Genomic DNA, 26607 nt, shown 5'->3' with positions numbered 1-26607 from the left:
TGTGTGTGTGTTTGTGTATTTCTGTACATGCATGCCATGGTGGAAATACTTAAAGGGATAGTTCACCCAAAAAGTTACTTATTTTCTATCAATTACATGCACACCCCATGAAGCATTGAATTCATGGAGATTTTTTTTGTTTTTGTCACATTCCTAAGCCAATAATTTGATGACCGGCGGAAAGATGCTAATGTTTCCAATTAATGCGGCTCCTACCGGAGCCGCCGGCGATCATCAAATTATTGGCTTAGGAATGCAACAAAAAACCAAACAATCTCCATGAATTCAAGTCTACATGGGGTGTGTAATCGAAAGGGAAAAAAAGTCATTTTGGGGGTGAACTATCCCTTTAAAGTGAAAGTACTCATCACACAGAAAGTATACAAATATTAAAATAAATGTAATGGCAGATCTACAGTACAATCTCATAAAGCGAAAAAAACTTTTTAATTTCAAGGACCCCCAAAATGTATATGTATTTAGCCGCAGACCCCCATCTTAAAATATTTTGTTCCAGGGACCCCCCCAGAAGCAAAGATTTGAGTTACAAATGTTCGCTTTAAAAATATATTCAAAGATTTGCACAAATTTCCTTGATTTTTCAAAAATAGCAGATCTACAAGCTCGTGGCGCGGCACTCGGTGCCGCGCCACGAGCTTGTAGATCTGCTATTTTTGAATAGCCAAAGTGTAAAATAATGCTTTTTAGCTCAAATCTAAAAATGACAAGAAGCGTCCCAGGTCTTAAATGTGTTAAATGTGTTATTAAAAAAAGGACTTGACCAAAGACAGTTAATAAGACAGATTAACATTTTCATGTGTTCATCTCCATTCAGGTTGGGGCTCTGTGGACTCACAGAGAGATGCTGTGACGATCTGGCCTCCGTTCTCAGCTCCAGCTCCTCTAGTCTGACCATCCTGCACCTGTCTGGAAACGAGCTGCACGATGCAGGCGCTAAGCGTCTCTGTGTTGGACTGAAGAGTCCACATTGTAAACTGGTGGAGCTTTGGTCAGTAGTCCTCAAGTTTGTCAAAGTCCTGTCTTTTTCTTCAAGCCTGTCTGTCTCTCTCCCTGGTGTCTTTTCTTTGGCTTGTAAATCTATGTTGCAGATTGGTCCAGTCAAATTGACTGACATCACGTGATGGATAATGAGTCCAAAAATACACAAACTAATTAAACTAATACATTTTCACCTTCCAAATTGTTCCGACTTCATTTATGTATTTATTTTATGTTTACCAAACTGAAAATGTAGTATTTGTTCCTGTTCCATGACCACCACGGTACCACCATGACACATTATATAATGCAAGAGTTTTCAAAGTGGGGTCCGGGGACCCCTTGAGGTAGTTCCAGGGGGTCCGCATCAAAATGTGATAATAATAGCACCAACAACTGTTCAACCACTTTAACTCTATATCGGCTATTTGAAATCTACAAGCTCACAACATGTTGCAACTTTAACAACATAAATGGTGTATGGGGGTCCATGGCACAACATATTTTCAGATGGAGGTCTGCGGCGATTGAGCATTTTCATGTGACCAAAATATGGACTCCTGGGTTAATGTGGTTAAAAGAAGAACATCTTATTTTCCCAGGCCTTTGGTCAGTTAAGTGTGTGTGTGTGTGTGTGTGTGTGTGTGTGTGTGTGTGTGTGTGTGTGTGTGTGTGTGTGTGTGTGTGTGTGTGTGTGTGTGTGTGTGTGTGTGTGTGTGTGTGTGTGTGTGTGTGTTTCTGTGCATGCATGCCATGGTGGAAATACTTAAAGGGATAGTTCACCCAAAAAATGACTTATTTTCCACCAATTACACACCCCATGAAACATTGAATACATGGAGATTTTTTTAGTTTTTGTCACATTCCTAAGCCAATAATTTGATGACCGGCAGAAAGATGCTAATGTTTCCAATAGGAGACTCAAAGTTGACACTTTGAGTCTCCTACCGGAGCCGCCGACGATCATCAAATTATTGGCTTAGGAATGCAACAAAAACCAAAAAATCTCCATGAATTCAAGTCTACATGGGGTGTGTAATCGAAAGGGAAAAAAAGTCATTTTGGGGGTGAACTATCCCTTTAAAGTGAAAGTACTCATCACACAGAATGTATACAAATATAAAAATAAATGTAATGGCAGATCTACAAGCTCATAAAGCGAAAAAAATGTTTTAATTTCAAGGACCCCCAAAATGTATATGTATTTAGCCGCGGACCCCCATCTTAAAATATTTTGATCCAGGGACCCCCCCCCCCCCAGAAGTAAAGATTTGAGTTACAAATGTTCGCTTTAAAAATATATTCAAAGATTTGCACAAATGTTCTCGATTTTTCAAAAATAGCAGATCTACAAGCTCGTAGCGCGGCACTCGGTGCCGCGCTATGAGCTTGTAGATCTGCTATTTTTGAATGGCCAAAGTGTAAAATAATGCTTTTTAGCTCAAATCAAAAAATGACACAGATACGTCCCAGGTCTTAATGGGTTAAATGAGTTATACAAAAAAAAGGACTTGACCAAAGACAGTTAATAAGACAGATTAACATTTTCATGTGTTCATCTCCATTCAGGTTGTGGAGCTGTGGACTCACAGAGAGATGCTGTGACGATCTGGCCTCCATTCTCAGCTCCAGCTCCTCTAGTCTGACCATCCTGCACCTGGACCGTAACGAGCTGCACGATGCAGGCGCTAAGCGTCTCTGTGTTGGACTGAAGAGTCCACATTGTAAACTGGTGGATCTCCAGTAAGTAGTCCTCAAGGTTGTCACAGTCCTGTCTTTTTCTTCAAGCCTGTCTGTCTCTCTCCCTGGTGTCTTTTCTTTGGCTTGTAAATCTATGTTGCAGATTGGTCCAGTCAAATTGACTGACATCACGTGATGGATATGAGTCCAAAAATACACAAACTAATTAAACTAATACATTTTCACCTTCCAAATTGTTCCGACTTCATTTATGTATTTATTCTATGTTTACCAAACAGAAAATGTAGTGGTTTTTGCTGTTCCAAGACCACCACGGTACCACCATGACACATTATATAATGCAAGAGTTTTCAAAGTGGGGGCCGGGGACCCCTTGCGGTAGTTCAAGGGGGTCCACATCAAAATGTGATAATAATAGCACCAACAACTGTTCAACCACTTTAACTCTATATCGGCTATTTGAAATCTACAAGCTCACAACATCTTGCAACTTTAACAACATAAATGGTGTATGGGGGTCCATGGCACAACATATTTTCAGATGGAGGTCTGCGGCCATTGAGCATTTTCATGTGACCAAAATATGGACTCCTGGGTTAATGTGGTTAAAAGAAGTACATCTTATTTTCCCAGGCCTTTGGTCAGTTAGGTGTGTGTGTGTGTGTGTGTGTGTGTGTGTGTGTGTGTGTGTGTGTGTGTGTGTGTGTGTGTGTGTGTGTGTGTGTGTGTGTGTGTGTGTGTGTGTGTGTGTGTGTGTGTGTGTGTGTGTGTGTTTCTGTGCATGCATGCCATGGTGGAAATACTTAAAGGGATAGTTCACCCAAAAAATGACTTATTTTCTACCAATTACACACCCCATGAAACATTGAATACATGGAGATTTTTTTAGTTTTTGTCACATTCCTAAGCCAATAATTTGATGACCGGCAGAAAGATGCTAATGTTTCCAATAGGAGACTCAAAGTTGACACTTTGACTCTCCTACCGGAGCCGCCGACGATCATCAAATTATTGGCTTAGGAATGCAACAAAAAACAAAAAATCTCCATGAATTCAAGTCTACATGGGGTGTGTAATCGAAAGGGAAAAAAAGTCATTTTGGGGGTGAACTATCCCTTTAAAGTGAAAGTACTCATCACACAGAATGTATACAAATATTAAAATAAATGTAATGGCAGATCTACAAGCTCATAAAGCGAAAAAAAACTTTTCAATTTCAAGGACCCCCAAAATGTATATGTATTTAGCCGCGGACCCCCATCTTAAAATATTTTGATCCAGGGACCCCCCCAGAAGTAAAGATTTGAGTTACAAATGTTCGCTTTAAAATATATATTCAAAGATTTGCACAAATTTTCTCGATTTTTCAAAAATAGCAGATCTACAAGCTCGTAGCGCGGCACTCGGTGCCGCGCTATGAGCTTGTAGATCTGCTATTTTTGAATGGCCAAAGTGTAAAATAATGCTTTTTAGCTCAAATCTAAAAATGACACAGATACGTCCCAGGTCTTAATGGGTTAAATGAGTTATACAAAAAAAAGGACTTGACCAAAGACAGTTAATAAGACAGATTAACATTTTCATGTGTTCATCTCCATTCAGGTTGTGGGACTGTGGACTCACAGAGAGATGCTGTGACGATCTGGCCTCCGTTCTCAGCTCCAGCTCCTCTAGTCTGACCATCCTGCACCTGTACGGTAACGAGCTGCACGATGCAGGCGCTAAGCGTCTCTGTGTTGGACTGAAGAGTCCACATTGTAAACTGGTGGATCTCCGGTAAGTAGTCCTCAAGGTTGTCACAGTCCTGTCTTTTTCTTCAAGCCTGTCTGTCTCTCTCCCTGGTGTCTTTTCTTTGGCTTGTAAATCTATGTTGCAGATTGGTCCAGTCAAATTGACTGACATCACGTGATGGATATGAGTCCAAAAATACACAAACTGATTAAACTAATACATTTTCACCTTCCAAATTGTTCCGACTTCATTTATATATTTATTTTATGTTCGTCAAACAGAAAATGCAGTAGTTTGTCCACAAAGTTTCTCCATATCACGTCTGTCTGTCTGTCTGTCTGTCTGTCTGTCTGTCTGTCTGTCTGTGTCTTTGTGTGTGTGTGTGTGTGTGTGTGTGTGTGTGTGTGTCTCTCTCTCTCTCTCTCTCTCTCTCTCTCTCTCTTGTTCTGCTCACTTTGCAACTGTCTGCTAGTTTAATTGTTTTATTGGCTTAAAGGGATAGTTCACCCCCAAAATGACTTTTTTTGCTATTGATTATAGTCACCCCATGGAGACTTGAATTCATGGATATCTTTCCCCTCAGATTCCTAAGCCAATAATTTGATGACCGGCGGCAGCGGTTCCGGTAGGAGACACAAAGAGTCTCCTTTGTGTCTCCTACCGGAACCGCTGCCTACCGGTCCACTGGTCATCAAATTATTGGCTTAGGAATTCGACAAAAAACTAAAAGTATCCATGAATTCAAGTCTCCATGGTTGACTAATCGATAGAAAAAAAGTATTTTTTTGGGGTGAACTATCCCTTTAAGTAGCCTACTTTTCTACTGTGCGTGTTCATAATATAGGATGATGTATTTGCACTATATTAGCCATACTGGTGACAGTAGATTCATAGTGTTGTCTCTGGACAATTTGTTGATCTGTGAGCCCACCTGCTATTTACAGAGAATACAGGATAGGTGGGCACTAGGGACATCTGGGCACCTTGATGTAAAATTGGCTGTTTTGTCCAAAATGTTAAAAATTTAATATTTGAAAAATGTTCTTAAGTAGGCTAAGGTAAAGTAGGCTATACATGATGTGAACATGCACGGTACATCATTATCAGACTTGATTATCCTTCAACTTCTTGTTTATGTCCAAAAATGACTGGATATACAGGTTTTGTAGCATTTGTAGAAATATTAGACCTTAATTGTTGAATGTTTAAGCATGTTCTAATCATGTATACTTCATAGCCAATGAAAACATTGCCAATTTAACACAGAGGTCCCCCCAAATTGTCAAATATTACCTAAGAAAGAGGCACTTTGCGAGGCGTTGTGAGCATGTAGATCAGCTATTTTCCCCCTCCCTATGACAAAATCTTGCCCCCCTCCTGACAGAGGCTAACATCGCCTACAGTGTATGCTCTGTACCTTTGTTCTGTTCTGTATGTTGTTCACCTTTTTCTCTCTCTCTCTCTCTCTCTCTCTCTCTCTCTCTCTCTCTCTCTCTCTCTCTCTCTCTCTCTCTCTCTCTCCATGACCACCACGATACCACCATGACACATTATATAATGCAAAACAAAAGTGGGGTCCGGGGACCCCTTGCGGTAGTTCAAGGGGGTCCGCATCAAAATGTGATAATAATAGCACCAACAACTGTTCAACCACTTTAACTCTATATCGGCTATGTGAAATCTACAAGCTCACAACATGTTGCAACTTTAACAACATAAATGGTGTATGGGGGTCCATGGCACAACATATTTTCAGATGGAGGTCTGCAGCCATTGAGCATTTTCATGTGACCAAAATATGGACTCCTGGGTTAATGTGGTTAAAAGAAGAACATCTTATTTTCCCAGGCCTGTGGTCAGTTAGGTGTGTGTGTGTGTGTGTGTGTGTGTGTGTGTGTGTGTGTGTGTGTGTGTGTGTGTGTGTGTGTGTGTGTGTGTGTGTGTGTGTGTGTGTGTGTGTGTGTGTGTGTGCGCGTGCGTGCGTGCGTGCGTGCGTGCGTGCGTGCGTGCGTGCGTGCGCATGCATGCCATGGTGGAAATACTTAAAGGGATAGCTCACCCAAAAAATGACTTATTTTCTATCAATTACATGCACACCCCATGAAGCATTGAATTAGTGGATTTTTTTTTTTTGTCACATTCCTAAGCCAATAATTTGATGACCGGCAGAAAGATGCTAATGTTTCCAATAGGAGACTCAAAGTTGACACTTTGACTCTCCTACCGGAGCCGCCGACGATCATCAAATTATTGGCTCAGGAATGCAACAAAAAACAAAAAATCTCCATGAATTCAAGTCTACATGGGGTGTGTAATCGAAAGGGAATAAAAGTCATTTTGGGGGTGAACTATCCCTTTAAAGTGAAAGTACTCATCACACAGAATGTATACAAATATTAAAATAAATGTAATGGCAGATCTACAAGCTCATAAAGCGAAAAAAATGTTTTAATTTCAAGGACCCCCAAAATGTATATGTATTTAGCCGCGGACCCCCATCTTAAAATATTTTGATCCAGGGACCCCCCCCCCCCCAGAAGTAAAGATTTGAGTTACAAATTTTCGCTTTAAAAATATATTCAAAGATTTGCACAAATGTTCTCGATTTTTCAAAAATAGCAGATCTACAAGCTCGTAGCGCGGCACTCGGTGCCGCGCTATGAGCTTGTAGATCTGCTATTTTTGAATGGCCAAAGTGTAAAATAATGCTTTTTAGCTCAAATCAAAAAATGACACAGATACGTCCCAGGTCTTAATGGGTTAAATGAGTTATACAAAAAAAAGGACTTGACCAAAGACAGTTAATAAGACAGATTAACATTTTCATGTGTTCATCTCCATTCAGGTTGGGGTTCTGTGGACTCACAGAGAGATGCTGTGACGATCTGGCCTCCGTTCTCAGCTCCAGCTCCTCTAGTCTGACCATCCTGTACCTGCGGGGTAACAAGCTGCACGATGCAGGCGCTAAGCGTCTCTGTGTTGGACTGAAGAGTCCACATTGTAAACTGGTGGAGCTCCAGTAAGTAGTCCTCAAGTTTGTCAAAGTCCTGTCTTTTTCTTCAAGCCTGTCTGTCTCTCTCCCTGGTGTCTTTTCTTTGGCTTGTAAATCTATGTTGCAGATTGGTCCAGTCAAATTGACTGACATCAAGTGATGGATATGAGTCCAAAAATACACAAACTAATTAAACTAATACATTTTCACCTTCCAAATTGTTCCGACTTCATTTATGTATTTATTTTATGTTTACCAAACTGAAAATGTAGTAGTTTTCCCTGTTCCATGACCACCACGGTACCACCATAACACATTATATAATGCAAGAGTTTTCAAAGTGGGGCCCGGGGACCCCTTGCGGTAGTTCAAGGGGGTCCGCATCAAAATGTGATAATAATAGCACCAACAACTGTTCAACCACTTTAACTCTATATCGGCTATTTGAAATCTACAAGCTCACAACATGTTGCAACTTTAACAACATAAATGGTGTATGGGGGTCCATGGCACAACATATTTTCAGATGGAGGTCTGCGGCCATTGAGCATTTTCATGTGACCAAAATATGGACTCCTGGGTTAATGTGGTTAAAAGAAGTACATCTTATTTTCCCAGGCCTTTGGTCAGTTAGGTGTGTGTGTGTGTGTGTGTGTGTGTGTGTGTGTGTGTGTGTGTGTGTGTGTGTGTGTGTGTGTGTGTGTGTGTGTGTGTGTGTGTGTGTGTGTGTGTGTGTGTGCGTGCGTGCGTGCGTGCGTGCGTGCGTGCGTGCGTGCGTGCGTGCGTGCGTGCGTGCGTGCGTGTGTGTGTGCATGCATGCCATGGTGGAAATACTTAAAGGGATAGTTCACCCAAAAAATGACTTATTTTCTACCAATTACACACCCCATGAAACATTGAATACATGGAGATTTTTTTAGTTTTTGTCACATTCCTAAGCCAATAATTTGATGACCGGCAGAAAGATGCTAATGTTTCCAATAGGAGACTCAAAGTTGACACTTTGAGTCTCCTACCGGAGCCGCCGACGATCATCAAATTATTGGCTCAGGAATGCAACAAAAACCAAAAAATCTCCATGAATTCAAGTCTACATGGGGTGTGTAATCGAAAGGGAAAAAAAGTCTTTTTGGGGGTGAACTATCCCTTTAAAGTGAAAGTACTCATCACACAGAATGTATACAAATATTAAAATAAATGTAATGGCAGATCTACAAGCTCATAAAGCGAAAAAAATGTTTTAATTTCAAGGACCCCCAAAATGTATATGTATTTAGCCGCGGACCCCCATCTTAAAATATTTTGATCCAGGGACCCCCCCCCCCCCCAGAAGTAAAGATTTGAGTTACAAATGTTCGCTTTAAAAATATATTCAAAGATTTGCACAAATGTTCTCGATTTTTCAAAAATAGCAGATCTACAAGCTCGTAGCGCGGCACTCGGTGCCGCGCTATGAGCTTGTAGATGTGCTATTTTTGAATGGCCAAAGTGTAAAATAATGCTTTTTAGCTCAAATCAAAAAATGACACAGATACGTCCCAGGTCTTAATGGGTTAAATGAGTTATACAAAAAAAAGGACTTGACCAAAGACAGTTAATAAGACAGATTAACATTTTCATGTGTTCATCTCCATTCAGGTTGAGGTACTGTGGACTCACAGAGAGATGCTGTGACGATCTGGCCTCCGTTCTCAGCTCCAGCTCCTCTAGTCTGACCATCCTGAACCTGTCTGGTAACGAGCTGCTGCACGATGCAGGCGCTAAGCGTCTCTGTGTTGGACTGAAGAGTCCACATTGTAAACTGGTGGATCTCCAGTAAGTAGTCCTCAAGTTTGTCAAAGTCCTGTCTTTTTCTTCAAGCCTGTCTGTCTCTCTCCCTGGTGTCTTTTCTTTGGCTTGTAAATCTATGTTGCAGATTGGTCCAGTCAAATTGACTGACATCACGTGATGGATATGAGTCCAAAAATACACAAACTAATTAAACTAATACATTTTCACCTTCCAAATTGTTCCGACTTCATTTATGTATTTATTCTATGTTTACCAAACAGAAAATGTAGTAGTTTTTCCTGTTCCATGACCACCACGGTACCACCATGACACATTATATAATGCAAGAGTTCTCAAAGTGAGGGGGTTCCAGGGGGTCCCCATCAAAATGTGATAATTATAGTAGTAGTAATAGTAGTAAATTAAAACTACAATATTTGCTTCTGAGATGTAGTGGAGTAGAAGCAAAAGTATTGACAATTACAAATACTCCAGTAAAGTAAAATAATACCTCAGAATTGCACAGTACTTGAGTACATACTCTGTTGCTTTCCACCACTGTGTGTGTGTGTGTGTGTGTGTGTGTGTGTGTGTGTGTGTGTGTGTGTGTGTGTGTGTGTGTGTGTGTGTGTGTGTGTGTGTGTGTGTGTGTGATTGTGTGATTGTGTGCGTGCGTGCGTGCTTACTTTGCAACTGTCTGCTAGTTTAATTGTTTTATTGGCTTAAAGGGATAGTTCACCCCCAAAATGACTGTTTTGCTATCGATTATAGTCACCTCATGGAGACTTGAATTCATGGATATATTTTATCTAACAAAGAGCCCCCCCCCCCTCCCTATGACAAAATCTTACCCCCCTCCTGACAGAGGCTAAAATCGCCTATGCTCTGTCTGTCTGTCTGTCTGTCTGTCTGTCTGTCTGTCTGTCTGTCTGTCTGTCTGTCTGTCTGTCTGTCTGTCTGTCTGTCTGTCTGTCTGTCTGTCTGTCTGTCTGTCTGTCTGTCTGTCTGTCTGTCTGTCTGTCTGTCTGTCTGTCTGTCTGTCAGTCAGTCAGTCTTTGTCTCTCTCTCTCTCTCCCTCTCTCTCACATCCAAGCACACACACACACACACACACACACACACACACACACACACACACACACACACACACACACGACACACACACACACACACACACACACACACACACACACACACACACACACACACACACACACACACACACACACACACACACACACACACACACACACACTCCTGGTAGACTCTGTGGTCAGATCAGTTCATAGTGATGTTGAGTTCTAATATGTTATAACTATAATAATGTGTTTAGCTTTAGTTTTCTTCATGAATATACAAATAATCCTTTTCTATTCTCCATTCTCTTGTATTCATTTGTTTCAGGTTGCGGTACAACAACCTCACAGAGGAATGCAGAGAGGAGTTATCAGTTCTCAGCTCCAACACATCCTGTAAGATATATACTGATGAGGACTAAAACTGTCCACCACATCAGTGTGAGAACTGTGTAGCTGTGATGTGAGCTGATGTGGGAGGAGAGTCACAGTAGCAGGTGTGTCATTAGTAAGTCAGCAGCACACACAGGGTTAAATGTGGTGTCAACGAGGACCATGATCTGCTTGGCCTGCAGCCCACCTGCTGGGACCACCAGGTCAAGCGGTGTACAGGCACACACACACACAGGCATGTTTTGTGCCGTTTTCCTCACTGGTTCTCAAATTGTGGGTCGGGACCCCCAGGGGGGTCCCCGAATGTTTTTTTACATTTTAGGAGTGGGGGGTGGGGGGGGAAACAGATCAACATACAGTAAACTGTAAGTGTATCTGCAAACTAATTACTTTTGACCATTCTGCATAAAAAAATGGTAAAACGTTGGCCAAATTGTCAAATATTACCCAAGAAAGAGGCAAATAACTCCTACAATTCCCAGTGCTTGTCAGGGTGGGGGGTCTACACACCCTGATGAAGACCACTGTTCAAAACCTTCATCATCAAAACCACTGTCAGTGTTTGTACAGCAGTCTACACACCCTGATGAAGACCACTGTTCAAAACCTTCATCATCAAAACCACTGTCAGTGTTTGTACAGCAGTCTACACACCCTGATGAAGACCACTTGTCAAAATGTTGATCAATAAAAGTATATAAATGGAGTTCCATTAAGCGTGTGCTATTCTTCTCTGTTTCAACTCATCACTGTACCTACAGTTTATACATGTTATTTAATACATGACAAGAGTTTTTACAAATACAGCTCCAAACAAATATGGATACATGTTGATAATAATACCATCAACAATTAAGGTGCTTGTAAATACGCATTAATTAACATTTACCATTAACTAATCTTTGTTTTATGGTTGTTTGTCACGTGTTGTTCTATGTCTCAAAGTGGACCACAATGGAAACAAGACTCAGCTTTTTTTTTTAAACAATTATTATATTCTATTAACAGTTGATAAGGCACTTGTAAAGTCCTTAAAATATGCTTACTAACCTTATTAAATGTGAATAAGGCTGATAGGGTTAAAAAGGTACCCTATAAATAGGGCTGAGCCCAAGAAAGATGAAGAGATGGTTTCGTTCTAAGACCCCAAGATTTGACCAGTCGACATAAAGAAATGAGAGTCAGACAAGGACGGATGTAAGTCCAAAGATGAAACAATTCTGTATTGCTGAGCGTGCACACGAGGACAGTACAAGTTACAGACAAGAATAACAACACACACTAATGATCCAATAACAAACAATGGTATTTATACACAGTTGGACTTCAATGACATCAGACATAGGTGCATCCTCATGATTGGCTTTAAGACCCTCAGACGTAGGATGGAGTCGTAGGATGGACAGGCGTCTGGCTGTCATAATAATAAGTTGTTGTTCATCTTATGGTGTCCTTGTGTACAATTCTCGGTTCCATAAACAAGTCATTCCTTCGATATCATAGGGACATGTGCTCGGTTTTATCTGTGACAGGATGACAGCTGACAAAGGGAATTAGTGACGATGTCAGGTCATGCAGAGATATCGGTCATTGTACAGAGATACAGGTCATTAGGACATTAAACACACCATTTGACATTAAAGCACAAAGCGTTGACCAAGACATGTTTTTACTGATTGGAAACATATGGAGCCGGCACCAGATAGCAAATATGGAGCCAGCTACATGGCCTTGGTAGGGAAAGTATAGTAGAGTTACAAAAAGCATGTTTAAAAGACTGAAGTACAGGCCCAAAAAGACATCACTATATTCATTTGACTGGTTAGATTGATATTTCTAGATCATATCAATCTGGTCCACAAAACATAATAGTTTTAACTCCATCAAAGGCTATATAAGTCGTAATAATAATAGCATTGCAAACACACTTATTGATAAGATGTACTTATAACAAAATGGGGCTCTAGCAGTAAAACCCATAATATTAGACGTGGCTGAAGTTAAAACAGTTCATGCTTGTTTCTTTGTCAGCTGTAGGTGAGTTGGCTGCTGAACCTCTGCCTTTCTCCCACATCACATAGTGACACAAATAAAGCATCTAAATGAGCTGGAGTGAATGAATAAGCATTGGTTTATGAATTGTGATAACAGAATACTACATCATCTCTACAGCACTTAGTAGACATTGTTGAAACATGTTCTCATCTAAGCTTTAGTAAGAAGAGAATCATAGGAGAAACACATTTCTTCCTTTCATACACACTCATAAAGGGGAGAGCGTGAACTCAGTCCCCCACTAGCAGAAACGATGCAGTGGAGATTCCTCTGTTTGAGGGATTCACAGTGGTGAGTGTGGTCTGAGTGCAGAGGGACTATGCCTTGTTCAGGGTGAACGTCCTTGGTGATCAACATTCACCCCGGACATTTTACTCATTATGGATATCAACTGACGGCCAAAAAGTACTCGTTCTCTCCAAACACAGACATTGTCAAATGCAGTGGTGGAAAGTAACTAGGTACATTTACTCAAGTACTGTACTTAAGTACAACTTTTAGGAATTTCTACTTTACTGGAGTATTTAAAAATGTATACATTTACTTCTACTCCACTACATCTCAGATGAAAATGTTGTACTTTTACTCCACTAGAATTATTTGAAAACTTTAGTTACTAGTTACCTTGTAGATTGTTATTATTATTACAAAACAAACATTACCCACTTCAGCCCAAATTTTGGTGATTTGAATGATTGAAGACACCAACAGAGCATGGAAGAACGTTCTTTATATTACTAAAAACAAACCATACAAAGGTCTTTTAAATGATCTTTTTTTGAGGTCGGGCATTGCCAGGCATGCAAACAGCCCCGAGGTGAAAAAGGTGACAACATGTTGTTTTCTTTCGGGTCAGGTGTCACACAATTGCCCTATTTGGGTTCAAAAAGGTGCCTGTAGCTGAAAAGTGACACTTTTGCATGTCTGCATTGCATCTACATTATCACACACACAGAAAAGGGCTGCATGAGAAAACATCAACAGACTACATTATAGCTTCTGGGACTCGTGAAAACACACACGTTACAAAACAATGCAATAAAATAACTTTTTGATAGAAAATACACCGCTCCTTTCTCATTTACATTTGTTTTGAATAATGATATAAAGTCTCTTCTGGACTGCCTAAAGTATGGGCGTGTACAAAGTGAAATCCTGATGCTAATTTAACTCTAAAGGTCCTTACACACCGGCGAATATGCGAATATACGCAAAATTCGGACTCGTTCCGAATAATTAAAAGACGCTTTTTCGCTTCGCGAAACTGATGTGGACGCTTGCATTGACTTTATAAGGTTTTTTAAAAAAAAGTATTTATTCGCATGAAGAATTCGCCCCGGTGTGTAAGGACCTTTAACGTGTTCAAATTGACCAATAAAGGGTCCACGTTAATTTACACTCCTGCTTTTGCTGTGTAACTGGCAGTATCTAACTAGAAAACAACTGTGACAATAGCAAATTACAGGCTAAATAATGACCACCTGGCTATAATTTATATGCTGTCATACAGCAGTTTAATACATCAGACTTAAAGGTGCTGTAAGTGATATTTTTAAAACTACGTTTCTTTGTTAAAACGTTACACTTAATAAAACTGTTAGGCAGGTTTCTGAACTGTCCACAGCCCTCCTCTGAGACACAGTGAGTAGACAGAAATGGTGCCATCTCATAATGAGCATTAGTGAGGACCAATTATATGGAGATACGGTTGAAAAACGTTCTCCTTTAATCCGCTGAAACGTTACATAAAGAAATGCTAATTTTTATGGTACTATAAAATGTGAGGCGGGAACTTTTCTGTCTGCTTTGATTCTTTATTTATACTTTGTTGGACGATGGGAGTATAAAACCATACCCAACATAACACACATAATTTCCTATAGATTACCTCATATATATTGTTATTAAAAAAATGACATTTGTCAGCAAATGGTGTCATGGAGCTCTTCCATTAATGGTGTGGTCGACACGCAGACAGAGAAGTTACTGCTACAAGATAAGGCATCATACACTAAACATAAAATGACACCAACTAGGCTCTATGTACAGGACATTGTGTCTCTTCCTTACTTCCTTCACAGGCCTTACCACTTAAACTAATTAAGGCTCTGATCCATTTAGTGTAGCACAGTGGTTCTCGAACGTTTTAATTTCAAGGACCCGGCCATAACTCTGAAAGGGTACAAATAGAACCATCCATTTGTACACTCTCAGAGTTACACACCCGTAAGGGGCCATTTGGAAGCTCCCTCAAGTGAAATAAGGCTAACTGATTTGAGTGTCACTGCGTAATGAGGTTGCACATTTATGTGCACTGCACACAGGAGTTACACTCCTGTGTGAGGCAGATTTCAGCATTAAGGTGCGCTTCACTCTGCTCACCCGGGTCAGAATGGTTTATTTGATTACGTGCATGTAATGTAGTGTATTATTTTATTGTTACCCACTGTATTAATGTATTGGTCCCTTGAACTGTTCACCTTGACTGCCATGTCAGGGCATTGTTGAGTGCAGTATAGCCTACTAATTCTGTTTATTTTGCAGTGAAACTATTAACCTGATGCCTTGGTGTGGTGTGTTCTACCTGCTCTTAATGATGCACCGTATGGAGGCAAAAATGTGATTGTCTTAAAGGACCAGTTTCCTATTGGCAGTGGCCTAATTTGTGTATATATATTTAATGTGAAATACATGTTATATTGTGTCAATCATGTATCTTCACTAAGCCTCCCAAACCAGTTTTTAAGCTCTGTTTTACAAACATGTGTTTTTAACGTTAAAGCCTTAAATGGTGTTTGACAGTGTTTGACAATGTTTGATAGTTTGTTGGTTACTTTTGACGTAGTAATGGTCTTATTATTAGTTTTTGTTTTTATTTAATTTTAGAAGTCTTAAAAGTCCTTAAATTGTAACTTTAAGATACCCTGTATACACTTATACTGTATGTTAGTTTGTCCCAAAATCATTTGGACCCTTGGGGGTCCCGACCCCCAGTTTGGGAACCACTGCCATATAAGAAGGCACAAATCAAATTCAATATCAACTTTTGTGCGTGCGTGCGTGCGTGCGTGCCTGCCTGCCTGCCTGCCTGCCTGCGTGCCTGCCTGCCTGCCTGCGTGCGTGCGTGCGTGCGTGCGTGCATGCCTGCCTGCCTGCGTGTGTGCGTGCACTTGTTAACTAGTTGTACGAACGCTTGTTTTATTGGATCTTGTTTAGTCAATACACTTATTTGTTTTAGCTCTTGCTCATTTGATTTTGCTGTTTTGTCTCATCTGTTTAAGAAAGTAGGTAGCTTATATATTGCACTTTTACCTTAACGCTAGGTATACAGTACTCTTGGTTGCTTGTTTTTGCAGAAAATGCACTTAACACTTCTGGTGATTAGTAGTTTTCGTTCCCTACCTATGTTGAATACACTTATTGTAAGTCGCTTTGGATAAAAGCGTCTGCTAAATGACTGTAATGTAATGTAATGTAATGTAATGTAATGTGTGTGTGTGTGTGTGTGTGTGTGTGTGTGTGTGTGTGTGTGTGTGTGTGTGTGTGTGTGTGTGTGTGTGTGTGTGTGTGTGTGTGTGTGTGTGTGTGTGTGTGTGTGTGTGTGTGTGTGCGTGCTTTATTTTCATTTACATTATCCCCTATTTGACATCCATTTGATTCTAGACCATACGTTACACAACGGGCCCCCGTTTAAGGATTTTATCATAGAGCCCAAATTATTTTTTTTGATCCAGAATGACACATTATCTACTGATGTAAAAAGCCTTTATTCAATTGAGTCATATCTCAGTGTCATAACTGAAGTTGTTTCACTCATGATACGATTTATCTTTAATAAGAGATACATGCGCCAGATAATCCCCACATATAAAACACCAAGAGAGTTCAAAAACGTGTTCTGTTGGCACATCCCTTTTATTGCACCTCCAGTCATTCAGTCATAAGTTAATACACAAAATAATTCAGACCTCTGAGTGTAATTCTGATTGCAGTAGCCAGGACAGGAATTTCAGGAAGGCCACGAAGGCCATGGCCGTCTTTGCCCCTCAGTTTTGCCCCTCAAAAAACTGGCATGCCCTGAGGCCACAGTGGCCTTAATGCCCCTGCTGACTGTACCACTTTCTCCTCTGTCTCTTTCTTGTCATGTAGACACACACACACACACACACACACACACACACACACACACACACACACACACACACACACACACACACACACACACACACACACACACACACACACACACACACACACACACACACACACACACACACAAATTATAACTCAGCATCTCACGCTATAACAGCTTATCCTGTACGGAGTGCGCCCCCTGCTGCTGGTGCTGCTCAGTTGCTATTAATAAACGTCCAAAACAAGTTTCAAGTTCAAGTTAAAATGCATGCAGCGCTGGCAAGAAATATGGAAAAGACAATGAATACATCTAAAAAAAATCAAAGCGTGGTCTTGCTGTGACTATGACTTGCTGTATATTTGTCAAAGGAGAAGAAGAACTCAGATTAAAGCCATTTTATGAAAATGTGTTTTTTAAGAGTTAAAAGAGAACACTGAGGCAGCCTGTGTGATTTCCAGTGGAGCTTTATTCCACATTGTTATTGCTTTCTGTTACCAGCCTTGTCCTGGGGACCGAGAGTAACAACGGCTGATCAGTGTTGCCAGATTTTGTGAGAGAAATCATGGTCTAGGAAAACAAGCCCAAAAGAAGCAACTATAGGGCACTAGGACAAATGAGCACTTTAAACCTACATACTGTATACATTGAAAACAGCAGATCTACAAGCTCACAACGCAATCGCAATGCGACGTGTTGTGAGCTTGTAGATCTGCTATTTTCAAAAAATCTTGAAATAAAATGTGGAATATTTGGAAGATATTTGAAACATTCTGGTACGTGGTATCACTCCCTGGCACAATGTTCAGATGGGGCTATAGGGACAACTACATATTAATTTGGGGGTCCATGACATGAAAATATTTGAGAACCACGTGTTAAAATAAATTTACAAAATGGTGAAGCAAGTCCAAATAAGCAACTACCAATATTTACAAGCAACTTCACAGAAAAATAAGCCCAACGTCGCTTATAATAAGCGGACATGGCAACACTGCTGCTGATCTATAGATTACAGGGAGGTGTCTACAGTATGTATCAAAGCCATCCCACCAGACTATGGGACAGTTCCCACCTGTCAGCCATCTGGATGTTGAAGAAGCCCTGAACCCTGTCACCATGACAACCATCAGGATGTGGTCACCATGACAGCCGTCACACAGGCTTTGTCACTTAATGTACATTAGACCTTGAATACACTTTGATATCTGCTGCTAAATGTGTTGTCTCTACTTGCACAAGAGACTGTGAAATTCTGCCTCATTTATTTCTATTTTGACCATGCATGTATTATGCACTGTATGTAAAGATATAAGATATCTGACAATGTGCCTTGTTATCTGACTTTTAGTTCTGTATCATTTATGATTATTCTTGAAACTGCAAAGCGTTGGGAGCTTGTACAAACAAATTCACCCACTCTTGCACTTGTAAACGTGTGACGTGACAATGAAGTTGAAGTTGAAGTTGTATCATGCTGACGTGCTGAAAGATGCGCAGCAACAACAATAATGAGAACAATAGCAATATCAATGCATTTCACGTTGTTAGGGTTTTGGTTTATAGTCTAAAGAGCCGGGCAGCATGTCTCATGAGCATGTTCACTCTATGAATACTATCAATCAACCTGAATGAATGAATGAATGAGTGAGTGAATGAGTGAATGAGTTAAGGATAAGGATAATTCCTTTTAACAGGACGTTCATGAAAGTCCTTGCGGGCTTGTTTCCAATGAGGGCCTGTGAGCAATTAGGGGTTAAGAGTCTTGCTCAGGGACAAATTTAATTTCATCGACACATATGCTGGCGTGGCCTGGAATCGTACCTGGGGCAACCAGGGCCTCAGGCTCCCTAGGCGGGCTCACTAACCACTCAGCTATGGCCGCCCGCTAATGGATGAGTTAATGCTCATCCATTAGCTTGCAATAGTCATGTGATTAAAGGTTGATGAAAGTACTGTGCACATGTTTGTTGGATGTTGTTTTCAGTAGAATTAGTCAAACCTATACAGAAGTAAAGCTGTGTGTGTGTGTGTGTGTGTGTGTGTGTGTGTGTGTGTGTGTGTGTGTGTGTGTGTGTGTGTGTGTGTGGTGTGTGTGTGTGTGTGTGTGTGTGTGTGTGTGTGTGTGTGTGTGTGTGTGCGCGTGCATGTGTGTGTTTGTGCGTGCGTGTGCATGTGTAGCATGTTTCTCTCTCTCTCTTCCTTTCTCTCTACTGTTTAAATAAATTAGTTTAAAACATGCATTCTTCACTTCCTCATTCACTGTGTTCTCTCTATCAGCCATGGTCCTGTACACACATTTTGGGGGGCAGGGGCTCAAACACAAAAATCGGGAGGGGGAACTCACCCCACGACACACACTGTTCCCACCCTCATATGTTCACACTGCTGCCATTCATTTCAACCCAAATTATGTTCAGAACATCAGACCTGTTTAACCACATGAACTTTATTCTGCGGCCAACATCCAATGAGAATCACGTTGATAAAACGTGAGAGGTGCAGAGAAGTCAAACTGAGACCATGTGTAAAGAAGCTGCATTTCAAGGTCAAAGAGGTCAGGGTCCATGGACACATCCTGTCAGCAGAGAGACTCAGGGAAGACATGGAAAAAATCTGGGTGATCCTGGAAACCCCCCTCCTCACCCCCAGACACCACAGCAGTGCAGCGGTTCCTAGGGTTTCTACCTACTTCGCAAAGTTCAAGTCACTATATTCTCCAAAGTATATTGACCATACGGAGACTAGTAGACAAGGATGTCACGTGACATGACACTGGATACCTGGAGAGTGGCTCAGGATGTGGAGTCTTGGAATCGGAAGGTTCCAGGTTGAATTCCTGGCTCCTTTTGGCTGCGTGCCGAAGAGTCCTTGAGCAAGACACTGAACTTAACTGCTTCCCCGCTGCTGTGTGAATGTAATTCACACTGTAAAGCACTTTGAGTAAGGCTGGCCTTACACTACAAGACTTTTTCAGTCTTAAACGATTTTGAAATCGGGTATCATCACACACTACACTTGAACTACTCTTAGAACACTATTATTACACTTAGAACACTATTAGAACTTAGAACTACTAAGTAATCAAGGATTTTAGTTTTTGTCTTTATTTAACTTCAAACAAATATATATATATATATATAACTCTCTACGGGACCAGTATCCTGCATGATGGCGGCAGCAGCCGGGCGTGGGGCTGCCAGCTTCTCCGGCCGTACTAAGCCTGAAGTTTACCGTACGACAGATAATAAGGTGATTGTGGAAGATGAACTATTGAACTTCCTTGTCATCAAAATGAAAACTTTGAATCATGATGACATTGTCTTGCTGGCCTCAAATAACTTCAACTCGGAGTGGATCGAAGCCTCGAAGAAACTACTGTTTGAGATGTGTCCTCAAACGGTGCAGCGCTGTGTTGCTCACAAAGGAGCACAGAAGGATGCTAACAACATAAAAACATGCTTGAAGGTGCTAAATGAATGTGGGGAGAATATACCAAGATTCGTATCCCACTACCTGGATGAACTCCCACCAGTATCATATGACCACATTGATGTTTCAGCATTGCTGGGGCGGATGGAACAGCTGAATAAAGATATGTGCTGTGTGAAAAAAAAACGCTCGAAGCTCAAACAGATGCCGGTGAGGGGCTACGGGCGACAACCATGGCCATCGACGACCGAGTGTCTGCAATCGAGAGGCCCCGTGGACAGACCAGCGTGGACCCAGGGGCTGGGTACGTGAGGCCATGCAAGAGAGCGAGGCCAGCAGCTGAGAACGCCGACCAGGAGGTAACAGTGGCTGGAGGAGGCTCCTCCAGCAGCGTAGTGGGAGTTGTGTCCACACCACAGGCACCTAAGTCTCCCCTATGGTCCCGGGTCGTGAAGGCAGGACACCGACGCAACAAGGCGACACCAGAGCAAACGCCAGCTGCACGTCAACGTGGAATGCAAGCACCACAGAAACGGGAGAGGAAGAAGACGCCAGGTATCGTTGGAACTGGCCCTGTGAGTTCTGACATACATGTCATAAACACGAAGATGGTGAGTGTGTTTGCCACTAAATTCGCCCCACAACTGGAAGTTAACATGCTAGCTGTGTATCTGAAAGAGAAACTTAACCGAACAGTTACTTGTCGGAAGATTGAGTCGCATCATCAGAGTAGATTCAGCTCATTTCACATCACTGCTGAATGTAATGAAGTGGCTGAAATGTATGACCCAGTGCTGTGGCCCTATGTGAGACGATATTATGAGCCAAGACGGCCAGCTACCAGTGGGTCGCTTATAGGTGAAAGCACTGCAACGAATAATATAAATAATGCGATCGCTCCTGTACAACACAGGGATCAGTCATCTACGGATGAAAATGCCCGTAGTACATAAACAGTATGATGCGGGTGATGTCTTATAACACACGGGGCCTACGTGTGGGGCACAGTGCTGGTGACAAAGCGAGGCGGCTGGTTGTGGACAAACTTTTGGAGGAATGTGACATTCTGTGCTTACAAGAGACATGGTTACCTAAACAAGACATAGAAAGGCTGAATTCACTTCATGCTAACTTTCATGGAGTTGGAGAGTCTACTACTGACCTCTGTGATAGAATAGCACACGGTAGGATACCAGGTGGGGTGGCGATTCTCTGGAACAGTAAATATGATCCTCTGGTTACAGTGATAAGACTAGAGGTAAACTGGGCCATTGGTATAGAGATCAAGTATGAAAATAGGTCATTTATTATTGTAAATATATACACACCTTATGAATCATATCAAAATGAAGACGAATATCGCAATAGATTGGCATTTATTAATGCATTCATCAAGGACAATGCCACAACCTGTGTCTATGTCGTTGGTGACCTGGATGCTGATATATCGGATGATAAATCTCTGTTTGGAAAATGTTTACTGCAATATTGTAATGATAATAATCTTATATTGACAAGTAAATCACTATTACCTGAGAAAAGCTATACATATATTAGTGAAGCATGGCATACAGTGTCATGGCTCGACCACTGTATATGCACAGCTGATGCACATGCTTCTCTGGATAACATAACTATCTGCTATGATCTGGCCACCACAGATCATATCCCGATTATAATGACCCTAAATGTTGAAAATATCCCAGCTATAGCTGTGGATAACAGTAAAACATACACAGGGAGGCTGGATTGGACTAAGCTAAGTGAGAAGGATATTAACCACTATACCTCACTCACAGACAAATCATTAGACTCTGTTAGACTTCCAAGAGAAGCCATGCAGTGCAGTGACATTAACTGTACAAATGTGCATCATGGTAGAGATTTATGTTCTACTTATGATTTTATCATAAATGTTTTAAATGCCTCAAGTAAGGGTCTTTACAAGGGTAAGAAAAAGGAGTTCAGTATAAAACCTGGTTGGAATGAATATGTGACTGAGCTACACACTGCTGCTAGAGATGCTTTTAAAGTATGGTCAGAATCAGGTAGGCCAAGACAGGGGTCTGTGTTTGAACAGAAACAGGCCACTAACGCCAAATACAAGTATGCTGTCCGATTCATAAAAAAAAAATGAGGACACAATGAGGGCTGACTCACTTGCCAGAAAGCTGCGCAACAACAGCTGTTTTGATTTCTGGCAAGAGGTTAAAACCTTAAACAGTAGTAAAACTCCCTTACCGTCCTCCATTGAAGGTGTGTGTGGGTCTGGCAACATTGCAGAACTGTGGCGGCAACACTATTATGAGTTGTTCAACTGTGTTAAGAGTGACTCTTTTCTGGTGGAAAAGGTTGACCCCACTGAAAATGTGACAGTTAGAGCTGAGGAAGTCTACAACACTATAATGAAGCTAGAAAATAACAAAGCTTGTGGCCCGGATCACATCTCAGCTGAACACTTAAAATATGCCAGTCTGAAGCTTGCTCCTATGCTTGCTCTATGTATTACTGGTTTCCTTAACCATGGTATCTTACCAGATTCCATGTTATCTGTACTACTTGTGCCAGTTATTAAGGACAAAGCTGGGAAAATAAATAGCATTGATAATTACAGACCCATTGCTTTAGCTAGTATTCTCTCCAAAGTATTGGAGAAAATCCTGTTGGACAGACTGGATAGGTATATTATCACAGCTGACAACCAGTTTGGTTTTAAAAGGAAACACGGCACTGATATGTGTATTTTTGCTTTAAAGGACATTATAGCAAAATATAGAAGCCAAAATTCCACCATGTTTTTGTGTTTTATTGATGCTTCTAGAGCATTTGACCGGTTGAATCATTTCAAATTATTTGACAAAATGTGCCAAAGAGGGGTACCCAAGTACATTATAAGGATACTAGCCTTTTGGTATGCACATCAGACTATGCAGGTGAAGTGGGGAAATACTGTGTCCGAACATTTCTATGTTGGTAATGGTGTTAAGCAAGGGGGGATTTTATCTCCTCTATTGTTTAATTTATACATGGACGGTCTGTCTAGGAAACTGAACCTGTGTAAAACTGGATGTGTCATAGGTGATTCTGTAGTCAACCACCTTATGTATGCGGATGATTTAATTATCTTTTCCCCGTACAGTGCAGGCTTACAACAGCTTCTCAGGGTTTGCTCCCAGTATGGCATTGATTTTAATATTAAGTATAATGCCAAGAAGAGTAGCATCATGATTGTGCGAAGTAAAGATGATAAAAAGGCAGTATTTCCTAATTTTATTCTCAGTAGCAACATACTACTTGTGTGCAGTGAGATTAAGTACCTTGGACACTGTATATCCGATGATCTCTCTGATGACAAAGACATCCATAGACAAAGATGCAAATTGTATGCCCAGGCAAACATACTAATGCGGAAATTTCACAAATGCTCTGTACATGTCAAGGTATCACTCTTTAAAGCCTTCTGTACACCATTGTATACGGCTCACCTAAGGAGTAACTACAAAGCTAGCAGCATGCGAAAACGAAAAGTTGCATATAATGATGCTCTACGGTTGCTGGTGAGGGTACCAAGATGGCACAGTGCCAGCCAGCTGTTTGTAAACCTGGGGGTACCTACCTGTCAAGCCCTGTTAAGAAATTTAATGTACAAATTCATATGTCGTCTTGAAAAGTCTGACAATCATGTTATTAAGATTTGAATTAACCCTGTCAAGAGTTCTACTCGGTTCTCTTCCATGATATGGAGACATTGGCGTAACAGCCTCTACTGACTATGAACAGCTGTAGTTGGACTGTTTTTTATGTGTTTTGTTTTTTGTTTTTATTATTTTTACTGTGTGATTGTCATCCTGTTTTGTTGTATGGACCCTGAGTCTGAAATAAGGATTGAATTGAAATATTATTGCGAGATTAATTGTTATAACACTTCAAAACAAAACAACACACACTCTTTATATATTATCATATATAGAGTGCAGAAGTCCTGACGTCACTCGTCCATCCGCTAGTTCGTAAAGTAATTTCACTATGGAGAATAACATTGGGTCATCTTAGAATCGTCTCATATAAGAATTGTAGTCCAGAAATAAACAAACTGTCTCGGCGATATTGTCAGGGAGGTGGCTCTCTATCGTTTATAATAGTCAGTCACTCATATTTGAAACAGTCCGTTTCTGGCAAAAATTGTACTAATTCGTCGGAAGTAACATTAGCGTTTTCTCACCGTCAGTTGATGGTTCATATCCATAAGAGTCAAACCGCCGGGGTCATTTGTTTATTTTTGGAACACAGTTCTTATTTGACTCGATATTAAACACGTCTATGGTGTTAGGGATGGTGAGTGTGACCCAAGTGCACAGCAAAGAGGAGGCAAAATGGAGGATTAAAGCCCACCCGGGCGAGTTTATTAACAATAAGCTCAACAACAACGGGGGGAAGAGGGGTGTAGGCTCCGATGGCTGCTGCAACTCAGCTCGGGATCCCGGGAAACTGGAGAGGAGAGGAGAAGCAGGGTCAGATATAAATTCACAATGAAATTGTGCGCTGCCACTGTGTAAGGTGAACAGGCTAAGAGCTCTACTAAACTGGGAAACTAGTCAGCAAGCTATACTTTACCATACGAGTGGAATGGTTAAGATCTGGCGCTGAGCTGCATGCCGGCCAGGCTCTTATAGCCTCTGGGGTGATTGCCAATGCAGGGCAGGTGAGGAGATTGGGGACTGGAGGCAGGTGTGCTGAGAGTGTGCTGTTGAGCCCTCTGGGTGGTGCTGATGAGTACAGAGAGGCCACAGCAGCAGGATGTGGAGGCGAGGGGGAGCATATGGGAATTCAGAACAGGGGTGAAAAAACACGACCCAGGTAGGATGTGTAAATTACGTCAGACTTCGGTACTCCATTATTATATATTAATATTATAGAGAAATATATTATTGCGAGATTAAATTATACAATGTTGTAACACTTCAAAACAAAACAAACAAAGTATCCATAATTTACTAAATAATTAGCATTAAGCCTCTTCAAACGTATTTAATAAAACATTCTGTTTAAACAAACAAATGATCCATAATTCACTAAATTATCACCATTAAGTCTCTTTAAAACGTTCTGTTTGTATTTGGGGGGGGGGTACCTTGAAACAGTTGCGAGGGGAACTTAAAACAGTAGCGAGTTCGACCTTGCCCACAATGGCACCATCAGCTCCGCCCTGATCTGCAAGTGTGAGTGGATTGCCTGGGAAGCAAAGCTTTTCGGGTCTATGATCCGGTCGGGAGCGGAAGTAGCCCTACGTCACCAGGCGCGTCATCCGCGCCATCAAGCGACCGGATCGCGATCCGGAAAGACTTCACCCCAAAATAGGTCCTTCCTAATAAAATCCTTGATGCGGCGTAGTTTAGCTTATTTTTTAAATATAAATGTGAGTCTACTTTACGGAGACTATTTAGCGTCTGTATTATCCCACGGGAAATTCTATTCCATTGAAATAGGGATTGGGGAACCAAAACAAAGCGGCACCACAAAACCGGATCGCGACAATCCGGAAAGATAATTATTATTATTAATTTATTTTCAGTAGGCGTGGCCTAGACCGGATCACACAGGTCTTTAGTAACGCATACCAGGCTTTCCTACGAGGTGGAAAGACTGGTGACGCGAGGTTAGTGAGTGGATGAGTATGTGGAGCTGACACGGTCCAATGGTAGGCCACCAACAACTGAACTGAGTTCCCTGACAGAACTTGCTCTGCGCATGTCTGTGACAGGCGCGACGCTCAAGTTCAAAATGTATGAAAAATAATCTTTTGAAAATAGACGATCTACAAGCTCACAATGCGTCACAATGCGACGCATTGTGAGCTTTAGATCTGCTATTTTCAAAGGGCAAAAATATATATATACGGCTGAAATGGTTAGTCTGTTTTGTAATAATAATCCAAATCTACAAAGTAACTAAAGTTTTCATACAATTGTAGTGGAGTAAAAAAAAGATAAAAATCCTCTGAGATGTAGTGGGGTTGAAGTAAAAGTATTGACAATTGTAAATACTGAAGAAAGTAAAAATACCTCAAAATTGTGCTTGAGTACATGCACTTTAGTTACTTTACACCGCTGCTGTGTCACAAGAGAAGGAAAGGCTCTTTATTGATGGAGAGAGAGGGAGAGTGAGATCAGTGGCGTCAGTTCAGCAAAAGCCAAGGTATGGCAAGATTAGGGTTGCAACTCCCAGAGATTAAAAGAAGGGACACCTATCCTGGGCACACGGCAAAGCCATACCCAATTGACGCCCCTGGGTGAGATTGTGTCAGAGAGGGAGAGTGAGACTTGTTT

General features: G+C 41.2%; 1 protein-coding gene across 7 annotated transcripts in view; it reads left to right on the top strand.

Annotated features, from left to right (window-relative positions):
• Window positions 1-10917, top strand: part of LOC308081579 (NACHT, LRR and PYD domains-containing protein 3-like) — a 176156-nt gene extending 165239 nt beyond the window's left edge. For 4 of the 7 annotated variants that reach the window (XM_080457941.1, XM_080457942.1, XM_080457943.1 and 1 more), the window contains 6 exons: window positions 836-1009; window positions 2569-2742; window positions 4303-4476; window positions 7277-7450; window positions 9062-9238; window positions 10598-10917. In XM_080457941.1, the coding sequence (XP_080314067.1) occupies window positions 836-1009; window positions 2569-2742; window positions 4303-4476; window positions 7277-7450; window positions 9062-9238; window positions 10598-10691 (967 nt within the window). In that variant the 3' untranslated portion in view covers window positions 10692-10917. The remainder of the gene's footprint in view (window positions 1-835; window positions 1010-2568; window positions 2743-4302; window positions 4477-7276; window positions 7451-9061; window positions 9239-10597) is intronic. The other 3 variants (XM_080457944.1, XM_080457945.1, XM_080457946.1) reach the window with 3 other exon arrangements.
• Window positions 10918-26607: the final 15690 nt, after the last annotated feature.

This window comes from Gymnoscopelus braueri (assembly GCF_963280865.1).
Source record: "Gymnoscopelus braueri genome assembly, contig: SCAFFOLD_92, whole genome shotgun sequence".
Lineage (NCBI taxonomy): Eukaryota > Metazoa > Chordata > Actinopteri > Myctophiformes > Myctophidae > Gymnoscopelus > Gymnoscopelus braueri.
Note: the sequence above shows the minus strand (reverse complement) of the source record. Positions and strands in the feature narration are given on the sequence as shown.